At 40.4% G+C, this 15,357-nt stretch overlaps 3 protein-coding genes across 7 annotated transcripts; 1 reads left to right on the forward strand and 2 right to left on the reverse strand.

The window, feature by feature from the left end:
• Nucleotides 1-570: 570 nt before the first annotated feature.
• Nucleotides 571-2,205, reverse strand: LOC119720620. The gene is made up of 2 exons (XM_038190367.1): nucleotides 1,854-2,205; nucleotides 571-1,086 (listed from the first exon to the last, which is right to left on the reverse strand). The coding sequence occupies exons 1-2, from the start codon at nucleotides 2,037-2,039 to the stop codon at nucleotides 919-921; spliced, it is 354 nt and encodes a 117-aa protein (XP_038046295.1). The 5' UTR covers nucleotides 2,040-2,205; the 3' UTR covers nucleotides 571-918.
• LOC119720616 (altered inheritance of mitochondria protein 3-like) lies at nucleotides 2,201-6,118 on the forward strand. The gene is made up of 2 exons (XM_038190360.1): nucleotides 2,201-4,636; nucleotides 5,082-6,118. Exons 1-2 carry the CDS (start codon nucleotides 4,364-4,366, stop codon nucleotides 5,727-5,729), a joined length of 921 nt encoding a protein of 306 aa, XP_038046288.1. The 5' UTR covers nucleotides 2,201-4,363; the 3' UTR covers nucleotides 5,730-6,118.
• A 292-nt stretch (nucleotides 6,119-6,410) lies between these two features.
• Nucleotides 6,411-14,440, reverse strand: LOC119720617 (negative elongation factor E-like). Of its 5 annotated transcripts, none has more exons than XM_038190363.1 (9): nucleotides 14,383-14,440; nucleotides 13,665-13,746; nucleotides 12,089-12,164; nucleotides 11,416-11,480; nucleotides 10,751-10,962; nucleotides 10,100-10,143; nucleotides 9,308-9,428; nucleotides 8,175-8,356; nucleotides 6,411-7,555 (listed from the first exon to the last, which is right to left on the reverse strand). In XM_038190363.1, exons 2-9 carry the CDS (start codon nucleotides 13,734-13,736, stop codon nucleotides 7,476-7,478), a joined length of 852 nt encoding a protein of 283 aa, XP_038046291.1. In that variant the 5' UTR covers nucleotides 13,737-13,746; nucleotides 14,383-14,440; the 3' UTR covers nucleotides 6,411-7,475. The 5 variants fall into 5 exon arrangements, with proteins under 5 accessions (XP_038046291.1, XP_038046292.1, XP_038046290.1 ...); XM_038190364.1 differs by lacking the exon at nucleotides 14,383-14,440 and adding an exon at nucleotides 14,064-14,301; XM_038190362.1 differs by lacking the exon at nucleotides 14,383-14,440 and adding an exon at nucleotides 13,905-14,301.
• Nucleotides 14,441-15,357: the final 917 nt, after the last annotated feature.

Consider the following 15,357-nt stretch of genomic DNA (forward strand, 5'->3'; position numbering starts at 1 on the left):
TCATAACTAAAAACAGTCAATGCTTGAGCACATATTCTTGTCTCATAATAATTCTAGGGAAGACGAAGGTGAGTAGCATACAGTTACAACGGTCAAAACATTGTGATTTTTAAAAGAACGTACACTTTATAATACTACTGTAACGTCAATCCAGTATGAACTAAGCAGGGAATATTGAAGCGCAGAACAAAGTACCATAGTAGTTGAAACTACAAATTACAACATACATCATGAAAATGTCGAATGGAACATTGCTCTGTGATAGCCTATTTGCATGAGGGGGGGGGGAAGGGGTGTCTCGATTTAAGAAACACAAAAGGCATAGGGTTAGATTTTAAACGAAAACAGTGACGATAAAATGTTCTTCCTTGACATTGCAAGCCATAGCAAGGTACTAGAGGTTGTCGAAGAGTCCGGGTTTTTTTTGTGGCTGGATCCGAAAGGCCACCATGATGTCCTCTGACTGACTGACCGACCGACCGACTCCCCGACGGTGACAGACAGACTTGAGTCAACGAGTATATCGTCCCAAGATAGACATTTCGGACCCAGCTCCTAATTGGGGGGGGGGGGGGGGGGGGGGGGCGGTCACAGAGGTGTTACGAAGTCAACACATACAGATATCAAATGCCTACAGTAATGAACTTATATGACTTGCAATTTGAGTGGCCGATGTTACGTCAGGAAAAGATATTTAGTTATTTTTACCAAGAATAAAGTTGTGGCGAAAGGGTGAGCTTAACCCCAACCACCCCCTCAACACACCCTTGTGAGTTGATGGTTTACTTTATTGGTTTACAACATTAATTAAGAACGAACGGTGCGTAGTAAGGTCTGGAGTGAGATGGATATAGGAAACGCATATAGCCCTACACCGTGACGGCTTGACGCCACATTGTGATGTGAATGGAAGGACCTTTACTTGTAAGACCGCGGAACACTGGAGCTATCCCAGATCATGTCATCGGAATCCCAGCTTTCAGAGTCGGAGCTGGAGTCTAGATGGGGCTCATAGGAGGACTCGATCGGCTCGGGGGTCGACTGAGAGACCTCGCACTGGAACCCATTCATCATTCTCACCACCGCCTGTAACCCGAATTGCCGAAGAAAAAAATAGAACAATTTTTTTTCACTAACATTTCTACAACGTGTTTGCTTTATTTAAACAGAAAAGGTCTGAATTACCTTGATTTTATTCTGGTTGCCTCGCGCACAAACATATGTTTAATTAAATAAGGTTCCCGGTCCTAACATTATCGATTCTGATGGACACGGAAACCAGTCAACTGTGCCTGCGAGAATTGAATTATTGTCGGGCCGCAAATAATTCGAAAGTTGAAAAGTAATTATTCCATTATAGCGTGGGTCGATTACTTCATTTGACGTCTCATTCAAAAGTGAATCATTTTTGGGGTGAAACTGAAAATTAGTATTGATAGTACATCTTTTGTATCGATATTTCCCTAAGTGTGTAAAGCGAGCTCTACGCAGTCAATAGCTGGGGAAGGTATAGGCCCTAATGGTTCAAGAAGCTTGACAGGCTAAAAAAAATACAATTGACAAGAATATTTTTTATCAGAGTGTAACTTACTTTGTGTAAGGGATTGAGACGGATAGGGAATTCGACTAGCTCCCTGCAGAATCATAATAATTCTCATTTCTGGTTAAAAAGGAACTTATCGCAAGAATGAGAATAAAGAATATTAACAGGCCCTTGTCTTCAAGTTGAGTGGTCGTCTAGTGAGTCAGGTTTTATTCATAAGGAATTTTAGCCTGTCTTTTGTGGGCTTAATTGGGTGATATAATATGAACGGTTTTAAAGATCTAGAAAACTCGATGAAATAAAAACTCACCTGTCTCATTTCTTCATATTTAGCGCAGATATCACAGCCGCCATCACGCTGGAGGGGTCCTTGCCGCTTGTTGTGCGATGCTTCCCGGGCAAGGCGAGCGAGTCTAGTCCGCTTGGCCTTGGCCTCAGCAGACGGCGGCACTGATGCCACCAGGATCACGGCAACTAGGACAATGACAAACTTCATGATGCGCACAAATCAGATGCAAGCACGACTGAAAACAAGAAACTAATGTTTTCAAATCAAGAGGTTTGAGTGGTTGTTTCTGATCTGAAGTTGGTCTTTTATGGAATCAGCAGTTTACCTTTGTCATCGATTGTCTGATCAGTTCGTGCACGGAACCCCCCCCCCCCCCCCCCCCAAGTGAACGAACACCAAGTTTATTTCACAAAGTAAACAAAACGTCGTGTCGGAGAATGTGCTATAGTTTTAAAAGATTCGTAAAAAAATGTGTGCGATCGTGGGCAAACTGTGATGTTCGATTTTGTTTTCAGCTGTGCATCACCAAAGACACGCACACACAATTCGTGTTTGCGTGTCACTTCAACCCCCGAACAAAAATCAAAATGAAATCAAGGAACTCAGCAGGTTTGGTTTGAAGTGAATCATGCCACCCGTTTCATTATTATAGTTACTTTTGCAGTTTGAATGTAACATCAAAGAGAAAGGACACTCACCGGGATGTCCAGATGGCACATCAGTTTGGTGTCACCTGACATGAAATCCATGCTGAAAGAAATATAAAACATTAATTGTGTAAAGATTTCGTTTTTAATTGCCTTAGAAAGTTACAAAGAAATGACGATTTTTCGGGGCAAGTGCATTGCACTGTGATGATGACGTCAGTAATTACAAGCTCGGGAAGAACGTTGTTCTACGTACATGTACTTTAAACCAGAGCTGTAATGACTCGAGTCAATGAGGGTTTGTTTCCCTTATATAATGATCCAACTATGAGCTAAAAATCGTTTTGATCTGTTCAGTACTTTTCGTTGAAATTGGAAAAAAATAGATCTTGGTGCATTTTTAGAAGTTGTAACACTTGTGTTTGCAATATCTGTCAATCTTTTCAAGCCTCACGAATATTAACAAGGTTCCTACCCATTATGGTGTGCAGTAAAAATTTGCAGTATCGCCTCCTTCACAAGTTATTAATTCATAAATCTCAAATGCCGGCTTCCATTGGTCGATACCCACGCGAAGTCACACTATTATGCCAAAATCGTCTCCAAAAGTTGTACGAGTTTATAAGTTCCAATTGGTTTCGCATAGGTAAATATATTAAAAAGACAGCCTTTCTAAAACAGAAATCTAAAAATTGGATTGCACATTGTGTAATGCGTATAATTTCAGACATTATATTTGAATCGATATAAAATACTAACGCTGATGGTGACATTAAAGATTTTCTTTCAGATGAGAGTAACAGTTACTCCAATATCAAAGTGCAGTCTGTTAATGAAGCTCGTCCATGGAGCTATTGCTCCCTGGTTAGTCGTTGCTTTGTCTATTGACTTTTGATGCATCTCATTACATAACGATCGGTTAGAATTCTTTTTGGGATGTTCTTCATCTCGTCCTGCTCGAGGGATGGGTGTATACAAATTAACTACCAGAGGTCCATGCAAAATACTTCGAAACCTCTGAGGTGATTTTGTATTAAAATTGACAGTGAGATATGAGGAGAGACCAAAATCATAATACATGTATGATACTCATTGGAATCAGACTCGACTAGAAAAGCAGTTACTTTACAACTTACACCCGCTACATATACAGTCGGCTGCGTGTGTGCAAGTTGGACTGCATGTGTGCAAGTTAGGCTCTACCTACACGGAGTTTAATTATTAAAGTGCATTTTAGGAGAGAATGAAAATCAATTGAATGGGGTTGTTTCTAGCCCTACTGTTTTAAAACTCACGCTTGAAACTTGTAGATTTGTTTGCACACTGTCGTTTGCCTTTGCTGGTCACTTTTACTTTGTGGTTAAAGCAAGCTGTTAATCAAAACGACATAAAGATAATCAAAATACAAAGGCTACACTCGCCATAGTTTTGTATAGCCTCCTATTATAATTCTTCATTCCAAGTTGGTGACAAATTTCTCAGAGTATCAATGTTATACAATCATGTACATACCATTATCACATGTTACTCACGTTTGCCACACCGTTAAACATTTGAGACTATTTCCAACCCGTTTATATTTGTTCGATTTAGTAAACACTAGATGTGATGTTGACTCTCCATTTCGAACAGATTTTATAGATTTATCTATGATGTGATTCATAATCAAGCTTCGCTGTGCAGGAGATGAATGACTTTGCACCTTACCTAAAATAAAATCCATTGATGTGGTAGGTAATACATCTCATACACACCTTGCTAAAATACCAGATCGCTAAACGTTGGTCGCCAATATTCTCCCAAGTGATATCACTCTAACTTGGCTACAACCAATACTGATACAGCATTCCTCGGTATAGGCTTTTATTTGCAAGCAACCCTATCATGAGGTTCCTCATTGTCCTGACCACCGTGTGCCAGCTCTTGGCAGGGTTGGCATTAACGGCGGAGTCTGTTCGGCTCACCCGGCGCTACACGGGGCCAGAGATGGGTACAGGCGGTCTGCTGAGTCGCATGATGGCCAGAATGGCCGAGTTGAAAGAAGCACCGGAGATGGAAGCAAAGACCAACCAAGTGGTAGGTGGCGATGAAGATGTTCATTACAACATTGGCAAATGCAAAGAGTTGGACTGCGCAAGGATTCAAGAACTCAAACAGGTAAAAACCAGCCATTCATTATTCTTTTTCATTACAAGGTCCATATTTGTGAAACGTAATAACTATATCTTGACATATATTCAAGACACAAATATGGTACAGGGTCTCTGTCTCTGCCAAGTTTAAACTTTGCTATGTCTTAAAAATGACTCGAAAACAAGGGATCAAAGTCGAAGGGATTTGGGAAAGAAAAAAATGGAACGACAAAAAATGCTTCTGCGGAGAAGCCCGCCCCAAAGCTAATTGAAAATAAAGGGCATTCATTTATCAATTCGGGATTCCAATGATGAAAACGAAATGGGAAAACAGGTCAAGCATAAACAGGGTGCTCCTTTTCGAGGCAATACAAAGCCAAGTGTCCACTATCAAGTCAACAGAAGTGGCAATTTGGTTGAATCTTTGTGTTCAACTGAACACTTCAGTGCTTTATCTGTTTCCTCTACAGGCAGTGTTTGCCCTGCTCGAGGCAATCGATTGTCATGATCCTGCTGAAAGCAGCGTTCCTGGCTCAACCAGTTCCCAGACCGATTCCAGCAGCAGCCAATACTCCTTACCATCCTGGCCTACCTGGCAAGACTCACTATGGCAGTTGGACTCCTGGGATAGCAGCAGCTCGGGACAGAGTCAACAACCCCCAAGCTATGAAGAACCACCCCAGAGCCTGGACCCTCAAGCTCAAGCTATGAAGAACCAACCCCAGAACCTGGACCCTCAAGCCCAAGCTATGAAGAACCAACCCCAGAGCCTGGACCCTCAAGTTCAAGCTATGAAGAACCAACCCCAGAACATGGACCCTCAAGCTCAAGCTATGAAGAACCAACCCCAGAACCTGGACCCTCAAGCTATGAAGAACCATCCCCAGAACCTGGACCCTCAAGCTATGAAGAACCATCCCCAGAACCTGGACCCTCAAGCTATGAAGAACCAACCCCAGAACCTGGACCCTCCAGCTATGAAGAACCATCCCCAGAACCTGGACCCTCAAGCTATGAAGAACCATCCCCAGAACCTGGACCCTCAAGCTATGAAGAACCAACCCCAGAACCTGGACCCTCAAGCTATGAAGAACCATCCCCTGAACCCACATCTCTAAGTTACAAAGAGCCCTACAACGAGTACTTTGGCAAGAATTTCAAACGATACTATAGGAAATAGATTGGATCTTGGATCGATCCCATCCCTCCAATTGAAGTTGTTCTCCCACTTATGGCAATGTAGTCGTCTTGTCAATATTCAGCCAAAATTATAGAATCTCACTGCATGATCACTCAACAATAGCCATCGTAACAAAATTTAAGCTGCCAAATAATTATTTAGTGAAAGACTTATTCTCTCATGAAAATATGTTCATGTAAGTAACCCAAAAGGTTTTGCCACTAAAATCTCTATTGTTTCAGATATACTTGAATTTTTAAGTTCACAATCTTTTACAAATGCGATTTTCTTTCAGCTATCTTACAAATAATAATCAATGATTCAAGATTCTTATGTTTGCGATTCCCATTATTTAGATATACATGTACAGGGTGTATTGAACAGATAATCCGCATATAATGGGTAAGTACAAATGTATGTAAAAGTCTTCTGTCACTGCAGAGATGCAAATAAGGTATCAATGAAATCTGATGAAACACCCTTTAAGATGGAACCACATTGACAGTGTTCAAGTTCATAACCATTACGTTCCCATTATTTTCAGATTACATTTTGATACACCCTGCACAGAGAGGATATAGGATATCGGAATATTAAATTGTTTTGAAGTGTCAACAAATATACCAGCATTTTATGAGCTCTTTATTAATGGAACAGACTCTGTACATATCTACATATCTCTGTACATTACCCTTCAAATCAAAAGCACAATAATAAAACAGAACCATGGAAATTGGAATGCACTTGTAACAGTCACTTGAATAGGTTGTCAATTGACTTCAGATTTGCCAACGTGATTGGCTGCTAGTCTAAAGCTACTGTCGAATGAGTGTATTTTGGTGCCATTTTTATTGTTGGCTTACACTCCATGTGTTGATGCACATTCACTCTGTCATCCGTAGATCTTACACCATTTTGGTTGGTTTTTCAGAGATTGCATGCTATGGACTCCGTGCACGAATGAGCTATGGCACTTTGTGGCCACTCCTGAGAGCTCACGTGAACAGACATATCACATGCATGTACATTGTATTGGTTAGCGCACGTATTACACGCAGTACACATTATTAATTCTATTCTAAATCTACAAAAAGCCATAGTGTGATAGGTGTCTTTAACGTTCAAGAGATCATCCAACTGGTCTCCCCTTTCTCTTCCTTTTAAACCGTCGAGGAGTACTTGTGCATGGGGCTCATATGCCTCATCTGACAATCAATAAGTAAGCCACATTGTACCCACTGATGTCCCCACACAGAGCCAACAGGTTTTCCATCAACAGAATGTTGTTCCACATAAACACTGACTGACGTTCCACTTTGGATCGAGCTGAAGTATGAGTTGTGCAGTTCCAGCATATTTACAGCAGCTCAGGCACTCAGTCTTGTGTTTTATTCATGCATGTATATAGCATGGTTTGCATATGAAATCCCATTAATATCATCCCATTTGTTGCCCAGTCATTAGCAAATCTGCGTCCAGGTTCTAGTGCATATTCATAATGGGCCATCCATTCCATTCAGGCTGCCCTCATGCATGAGTGTCTGTCTATTTCTGTTAACTGCTGCATGTCCAAGGCGGTTGGTTCACCTCAAGCATCATGGTACAAAGAGGGCCCTGCTGCATATTCATGATCAGGACCGCCTCCGCTGCATATGCAACAGTGCAGGGTTGTGAATCTGTACATTCATGAGAATGGGTCATCTTCACTGTACACCTGCATTTCCCTTTTGTCCTTGTGTTTGCCTCCCTTGATGTTTCCCATGGCTGCAAAAAGCACAAGTCAAAGTCATTACAGATAAACCAGAATGGAACTTCTAAAGACAAAACCCTAATGCCTTAGATCAGTTTGAAAGCTTTACATATGGCTTGGTTTCCATGCGAATTTAATACACTAAAAGCTGGCATTGAAGTGTCTATCCTAATTGACTGGGGTGTATTATGGAAGAAATTCAACAACTATTAGTAGAAACTGCCAAATGCTATCATTTTGCAACAGACTCAGCAGCTTGTTTTTCTGAATTTTTAAAATTGAATAATGGTGGATTTGTAATTGAAATGTAGCTTCCAAATGTACTGTTTACTGAAGTCATCAGTTAAGTTTAGAAGTGTCGTCTACCAGGCAAATGCTTGGCGATGCTCTGAATCGTTCCAATTTTTGGAGCAGCCTGTTTCAGAAATCAGGCTTGCAGACCATTCTACCATTTGAACTCCCATTTCAGACCCGATTGCCAGAAGGGATTGAGTTCAATTTTACACTACACAAACAACAAATGGAGCTGTGCCCATAAGCTGACTTTCTATCAGTAAACGTGATAATTCTGATAACTCTGGTATGAGGCATTTATTGTGTACAAGAGAAAATCCGGAGTGCAAATTTGCTTACCTAAGTTAGACCACTGTGAGTTGCCTGTGGCCTGGGCTGAATCGCTGCTGTTGAACCTATACACGTTGGGCTGACGTCGGGCTAGGGACACGTAAAGTCTGACTCCATCCATCATCTTGTTGTTCATGTCTTCTATTGCACGACTTGCAGCATCACTGTCCTCAAAAGTGACGAAGGCACAGCTGCAAAACATAACCAAAAACATGGATGGACAAAGAAACCCTTATCATCAAAATCTTGTTAAATGCATTCGGGACTTTTGGAGTAATGTGGAAGGTTGAACCTAGCCACAACAACTTTATATGGTGCATGATGCTTCTTGAAAGTTCAAGTCTCCAGTGCCACCAGGGTTTTCATTGAGGGTAGGGGACAGTTAACGTTGGTTATAGAAAATAAAAGGTGTGGGAACCGTTTCTGAAAGGTGAGGGGAAGTTCAAATGAGCAATACTTGTACTACAGTGCAGTGACTCCGCTCATTTTAAGTGTGGCATCTTTTTTTCCAGTGTGGTGGACCATATTCAGCACGGGGGAATTTCTTAATTGTTCCAGTCAGTGTGGGCAGAGCACCACATATAAGAATGCTTGGTGAGATCACTTCTGTGCACAGTGGTGCACAGTGGATTTTGGATCATTCAGAGAGATTAATTGAAAATTGCCCAAAACATATTGTATCTGTGTGTTTTCCAGGATCTTATATTTTGGGGAAAAACTACTACAATGGCCTACAATGTTTTACTATGACATACAATGAGAATATGCACAACAGGGAACAGCTTCATCACTAGTATCACTTTTGTGTGTGTTAAGAATTAAAATGTTACCAATCCTGCTAGACTTAAATCCAGGGCCACATATTATCAACCTGCAAAGTACAACTTATCATCTAGTGAATTTATGCGCAAGGTATCCATAGTGAACCAGTCACAATATACATCATATGACAAGTTAGATGTAAAATGGTGACAGCTTAATAAACATTTAATTGCTCTGCTGCTCAATCACACAGTTTCAACAAAGAAAGCCTGGTCAAAATAAAAATAAAATGGTTTTTTTTGCCTTTATAAAATGTCTTCAAACAAAAAGCCCTCCAAAAATATCACAAGATTCCAAGTGCAAAATGTTGACCTCTTTACCTCTTTTCTTGTTCCACACTGATATTTAATATCTTGCCGAAGCCTTTCAACGCCTTATCACACAGTTCATGGGTGATTCCGTACCCATGGACATAGATTGTGTTGCCACGCTTCTTCTCACCTGTCCCCGAGAAAGAAAAAAACCCACATCCATATAACAAACAACAGATGTTTGGGTACACAGGAGATTCAGGTAAATTATTATCAGGATTGAAAGTTCATTAGCACAGGGTCAATCAATACAGAAACATCTGTTGTGAAATCAATTCCTTCTATGTCTCTTTTCATGATTGTTCAGTTGGTATTGTTTTTAGTCTTGAAGTCATACTTCTTTGACTTCTTTACTGTCTGCTTGAACAGTGTTACATGTTAAAAAATAGTTCCTTAAAAAAACTGCAGCCTTTTGGATATGTACGCCTACATAATATGTGCTGACAGGTACAGAATAGCACCTTAGAAGAGCTACTTTTTTCCCTTATAAATTAGCCATTTACGCTAACTGATTTGAACAGACAGATTCACCACTGTATCTCTGGAGAAATATTTTGCAAATGTTGCAATAGGCTGCATTCTACTACTTCTATTTTATACTACATGTATTCCACTGGTGGAGTAGTAGTTCGTTAATCACATTCAAATTGCAAAAGGGTGTGAAATACATGCATGTCAAATGATTGCCTTTGTCACAGTTCATTGAATATGTTGTGACTTGAGACTAAATAAGTTGTGTGAGGACAGGCCTACAACTCTGCAATCTAACAGCAACTCAACAACATTGTAAACTATATTTACCGTCGGGTGTGTCTGGTTGCGATGTGCTTCTACTGCTGACAAAGCTAGAGTACCAAAAAAAACACCAATAAGCATCAATCAAGCTGTAAACATTGTGCTGATAAACAAAAATCTTGATAGTAGATTTTTATTTTCAGTGATGTAGCCGGAATCTTTAGGTTCCTGTTGTACGTCAGTAGTAGAATAGTGTAATAACAAACACTGCTATATTATACATTCGCTTTAATGAACATCTTTTAAAGCTCCAAATTTATGTGCATTTATACAGAGCGCTGGCAGCCAAATTTTTTGAAATGTCTTGTTAACAGTTTCTCGGTACAATATTAGAGTATGTTTTGGAGAAGGGTAATTTCTGGGTAACAATTTTTATATGTGACCATCAAGCCCTTTTTATAAGATCCATGTCTGGGATGTGTACTGAACAAGTTTGCCTATTTGTAAGAATGTGACCTTTTGGTCAGTCTGGTTGACATTACTCTCCTAATAGTTACTTGGCCATACTTACAAAACTGACCGTAAACATTTTAGCACCCAAAAAGTGGGGGGAAATGATATAAACCAATATTTTGAAGTAACAACACTGTCACAAATTGAACTATATTTACTCCAGCATCATGGAGGGCGCTTTAGTCTGGTTCACACCCCACTCACCTCTCCTGTAGGCTCTTTCTATGCAATCTCCTGTTGTCCATACCTGGTCCCGGACTCATCTCTTCCCCACTGGACGGCCCACTATTTGGGCTGACAAAGGGCTGGAAGCTAGGCAGGGTCTGTGCTTTCTCAGGTTCCTTCAGGCTACGTTGAAGCTTGCGTGATCGCTTGAAGCCGGAACTCTTATTCTCCTCCAGTTTGGCTTGCTTGGCCTACGGATGGTAACCAGTAACATTGATCATCTGTGACTGGCAGGTATATGTCTGGATACTAAATGTATTTCAGAAGTCATTAAAAAGTTCTCAGATTCACAAAGTGTATTTCAGAAAAAGTCTGAAATTCTCCATGCTTGAATTGCATGTAAACAGGTCTTGTTCAATGACAATTGTTTGCTCCAATATGGACTACGTGCACAAGTAAATATTTTCCATATTACCAACTATTTTTCAATAAATTTCAATGATAGTATTCATACTAAGTGGTACAGTATAACTAGCCTCCCTGGTTATCCATGGGGAATTCTAGTTTCAAAAAAAAACAAAAATCACATCAGAGAAATTGAATTTCTCCACAGACCATCACTTTGCTACAAATGTCAGCCTACACAATTTTCATATACAAAATTAGTAAGATAAAATGATTTTGCAGTTTGCTAAAACACAAACCTGTTGTGCTGCTAGGACTGACTTGGCCTTCTCCTTCGCATCTTCTTGGCTCATTTCAGGTGCAGCTGCAGCAGAAAAAAGCAAAGGGGAAACATTTTTATTTATCACATAATGATTAACTGCATGGGGAAAAAAATCTTGAATGTAATTTATGGCCAGGCCCAGTCCAGTCAAATTTCTTGCAAACACTTTCTGGAAATCATAGTTGTTTTTCTAAAGGAGCCAATTACATGTAGATATTGGATGGTCATCATTCAAAATTTTAAACAGGTCTGTTTGTTTATATGGTTTAGTTTTTTGTTAAGTTTGGCCTACAACATAAACCCCGGCACTTCCAGATCCATCAAAATCCACTGGAGATTTTGATAGTTTTGTAGGATCAAGGAATGTACAGCCTACACCCCTACATTCTAATTCCCCTCAAATAATTGAAATGCAAAGAATGTGCCTATGATGTCCTGCACAGTGGTGGGTTTTGGAGGATTCAGGGAAGGTTCCTAACCAATGCCGTGAGAGTTAACCCACACTCCCCACACATCTTCAACAGAACACTTTCCCAAATCCTTCAAAATCCACCATCGGGTTGTAAGTTATTTTTGGAATGGACAAAGAAGTCACTTTTTTCCTATGAGTGCACATGTCATTTATTGCTGAAGGTAGAGTGTTTACTCACGTCTCTTCAGGCCATCCTGTGGTGTTGATGGGGCTGGCTTGTTCTTGTTATTTTTTATCTGCTGTAAAATTTTCTTCTACAAAAACAATCCATGAATAAAATCAAAAAGTCAGTTTATGACGTCAAATTCTGCTACTGTTGCACAAGACAATCAAATGCAGAGTGCACTACTGGGGCTGATCTAGCTTTCAGCAAATGGGGGGGGGGGGGTATGAATTGTCCATTTTTTGAACAATGGATTCGCCCAGACTAGTTGAGCGCTTCTACTACTATTTTAGTTTATTTACAAATTGTACAAGAAACAGCCTGCCGTCACATTGCAACTTGTGCGCCGGATCGCGGAGCGACAAGATCAATTTTGCAAACACAACATCACTGCTTTGGGGTTAGCATTTCATACATTCAAAATGGCTGCCATCAACAGACTTTTATGTGTGCATATATCATATGGACTCCAGAAAGATGCCTGAATTTCTCGAAAAATTGGATAAGATAAACAACCCAGAGGGCAAAAGCTGAGTAAGACACATGATCATAAAATACAACCGTAAGGGTAAGTGCAGTTTCGTGCGCCGGAAAATGACACTGTGTGGCTGAATGTACAGTGCAGCAATACCGAGGCCACTAGTTTGATCTAATAGGAATAGTTTTGGGCCTAAACTCGTCGTACGTTTCGCGTTGAAAAAACAACTTGTGCATTATTTTAAGGCAGTGTATATTTTGCCGGAGACGGCAAACCTTTAGTAAACGTTAGTTTGCCGGATATGCAATGAACATGCGCAGTTACTGTTTTTTTGTACTTAAACATTTTCCGGTGACAAATTTTAGTCTGGCTCCATGCCAAAATTATCGTTGTAACCTCGTATTCACAAGATGGGATTCAGACCATTTTATAATTTCGGACTATATTTCCCTTTTAAAAAAAATCCTCCAGAGCCACAAATCTGAAAAAGAAAATGCAATACTCTGCAAAAAAATGTTTGAGACATGTTAAAATAATAAAAGAAGAATATTCTTATTTATTTGGGGATGAGAAAAAAAAACTTTAAAAATGTGGTACGGTCGGAATCGAACCCGAGTCATCCCGCTTACTAGAGCCTTTGCTTAAGCACTACCCCAACATGCCCAAACGTGCTACACAACTTTTAGTGGGAATTTAATACATCTTATAATTCAGCCCTATCTTAAAGAGTACAGCGCCCTCTGTTGATATGGATTGCCGCCGGCAAACCTTTAGTAAACGTTAGTTTGCCGTCATTACCTCCGGCAAAATATCCATTATCTTATTTTAACTTTAATTTAGGCCTGGTAGGCCTAATGCTGAAAAATGCTGAACATGCTGAATGAAGCTTTCTGTCGCTATTTCTACCATATAAAGCTTTTTTTATGTTCCAAAACTTATACAAAGTTTGTTGATGTTGGGTTGACGACCGTTGACGCTTGTTGACGCTAGTTGACGCATTTTTAGTAGGACCGCTAACGTTTATACTAGTTTTGATTATTTTCACGAATTTAATGCAGTGCATTTTATATAACAATAAAACAAAATATTATAGGAAAGCCAAAGATGCTTTACCTTTTTCCTTATTTTCGCATATTTATTTTGTAACATTTCTTCTTCCTCCGTAAGACGGGACGGAAATACCATTTTTCAAACGCTGTAAGTGTAATTGTAAATTAACAAGAATTATTGGAAATCTGGGCTTGTAATACATGCAGTTGCACAGCACATGCTGTACGGCGAAATCGCAAAATGTATTACTTTGATTGGTGACCTGGAAAAAGTACATGAAAAACCGTGGACTTTGACGGGTACCAGTGTCAAGTCCAGAGTAGCCTCTAGATGGCGCTGTTCATTTAGTGCGATTGAAAAGTCTCCATTTCTAGAATTTAGAACATTTTTCAGATATAAGTACAGTGACAGCGATCGAGTAGGCCCTATTGACTAGATGACTGTGCGCCTTCAGGAAATAACCTTTCACATTCTTTGGCAAAATTAGTGGGGTTTTTTTTGTATCGTCAGTTAACTGCCATGGCTGGTCCGGGTCCCGCCATTCCCAAGTCCAATTCGAAAACGAAGATGACGTGGATTGTCGATCTGGCTCGTCATTTGCCTGGCTTCGAGGACGTGTTTGACGAGCAGACGTTTTACTGGACTGCCTTCGTCTTCGTTATTTCCACCCTTATTTTGGCATTTTTCCTTTCACGAAGGTTCAAAATTTCCAATTGCGACATGATGTAAATAAACAGTCATAATAAATGCTTCTGGTTATAATGTTTAGAAGCATGCGAACCGGGTGTTTGTTCTGTATTTCATTGTGTGTGTTCGATCTGTTCAGCACTGGGGTTCAGCACGGAAACAGGTCAACTCGTACGCGAACCAACTCGTACGCGAGACAACTCGTACGCTGATTGGTCAACTCGTACGCGAGACAACTCGTACGCGAGCCAACTCGTACGCGTGCCAACTCGTACGCGAGCCAACTCGTACGCGAGCCAACTCGTACGCGAACCAACTCGTACGCGAACCAACTCGTACGCGGGCCGTTTTAGGAGTGGTTTCGAGGATTGGGTTGGCATGGTTGGGAAGAATTTGGGAATAATTCAATGTAGTTCAATGTGTGACCGTTGTGTGTGATTGGGAGTGAACCCGTGAATGATGATAATAAAGTAACTGATTTTTGTAGTTAGACGAGTGTTGTATCGTTTTGTGCATACCTGTAGCCTTGTCACGTCAAATTTAATTCCATATAATAATGCAATGATGTACCAGTTGCATTTTTCGTTTTTTTTTAATCAATGTACCTGTCAGTCAATTAATTGCCACCATTGTCAAACTGACCCAATTGCAACGCTCTGGACTACCATGGATCTGTTCTCGCGGTTCGGTGTCCTAAAAGAACCGGCGGGTTTAGAAGTCGGCATCCTTCATCCTTTGTATCGTAAAACCAATCAAAAGAGATCGATCAGACTTGTCAACTGCCTGTCACTTAACTTTCATTGTGGTTCACAACCATTGATCAATTAAAAAGCAGACACGCGGGGACATCCGTAGGCCTAGCAATTTCTATTTACAACTGAAATGCTTGGTATAACCATGGAGGTATAACACATAACACATCCGGGTTCGAAATTAGCGGTATAGCCCGCTAACCAAATGCTTGTCAAAACAGCGGCGGCCGGGGCTAGACAAACTATTCCTTAACCAGGCCGGCGTGCGAGTGAACAATTATTGGGATACGGCAAAGATCAACGAACAGAAAGAAAAA

The sequence above is a fragment of the Patiria miniata genome, unplaced genomic scaffold (assembly GCF_015706575.1).
Source record: "Patiria miniata isolate m_02_andy unplaced genomic scaffold, ASM1570657v1 HiC_scaffold_9, whole genome shotgun sequence".
Taxonomy (NCBI): Eukaryota; Metazoa; Echinodermata; class Asteroidea; order Valvatida; family Asterinidae; genus Patiria; species Patiria miniata.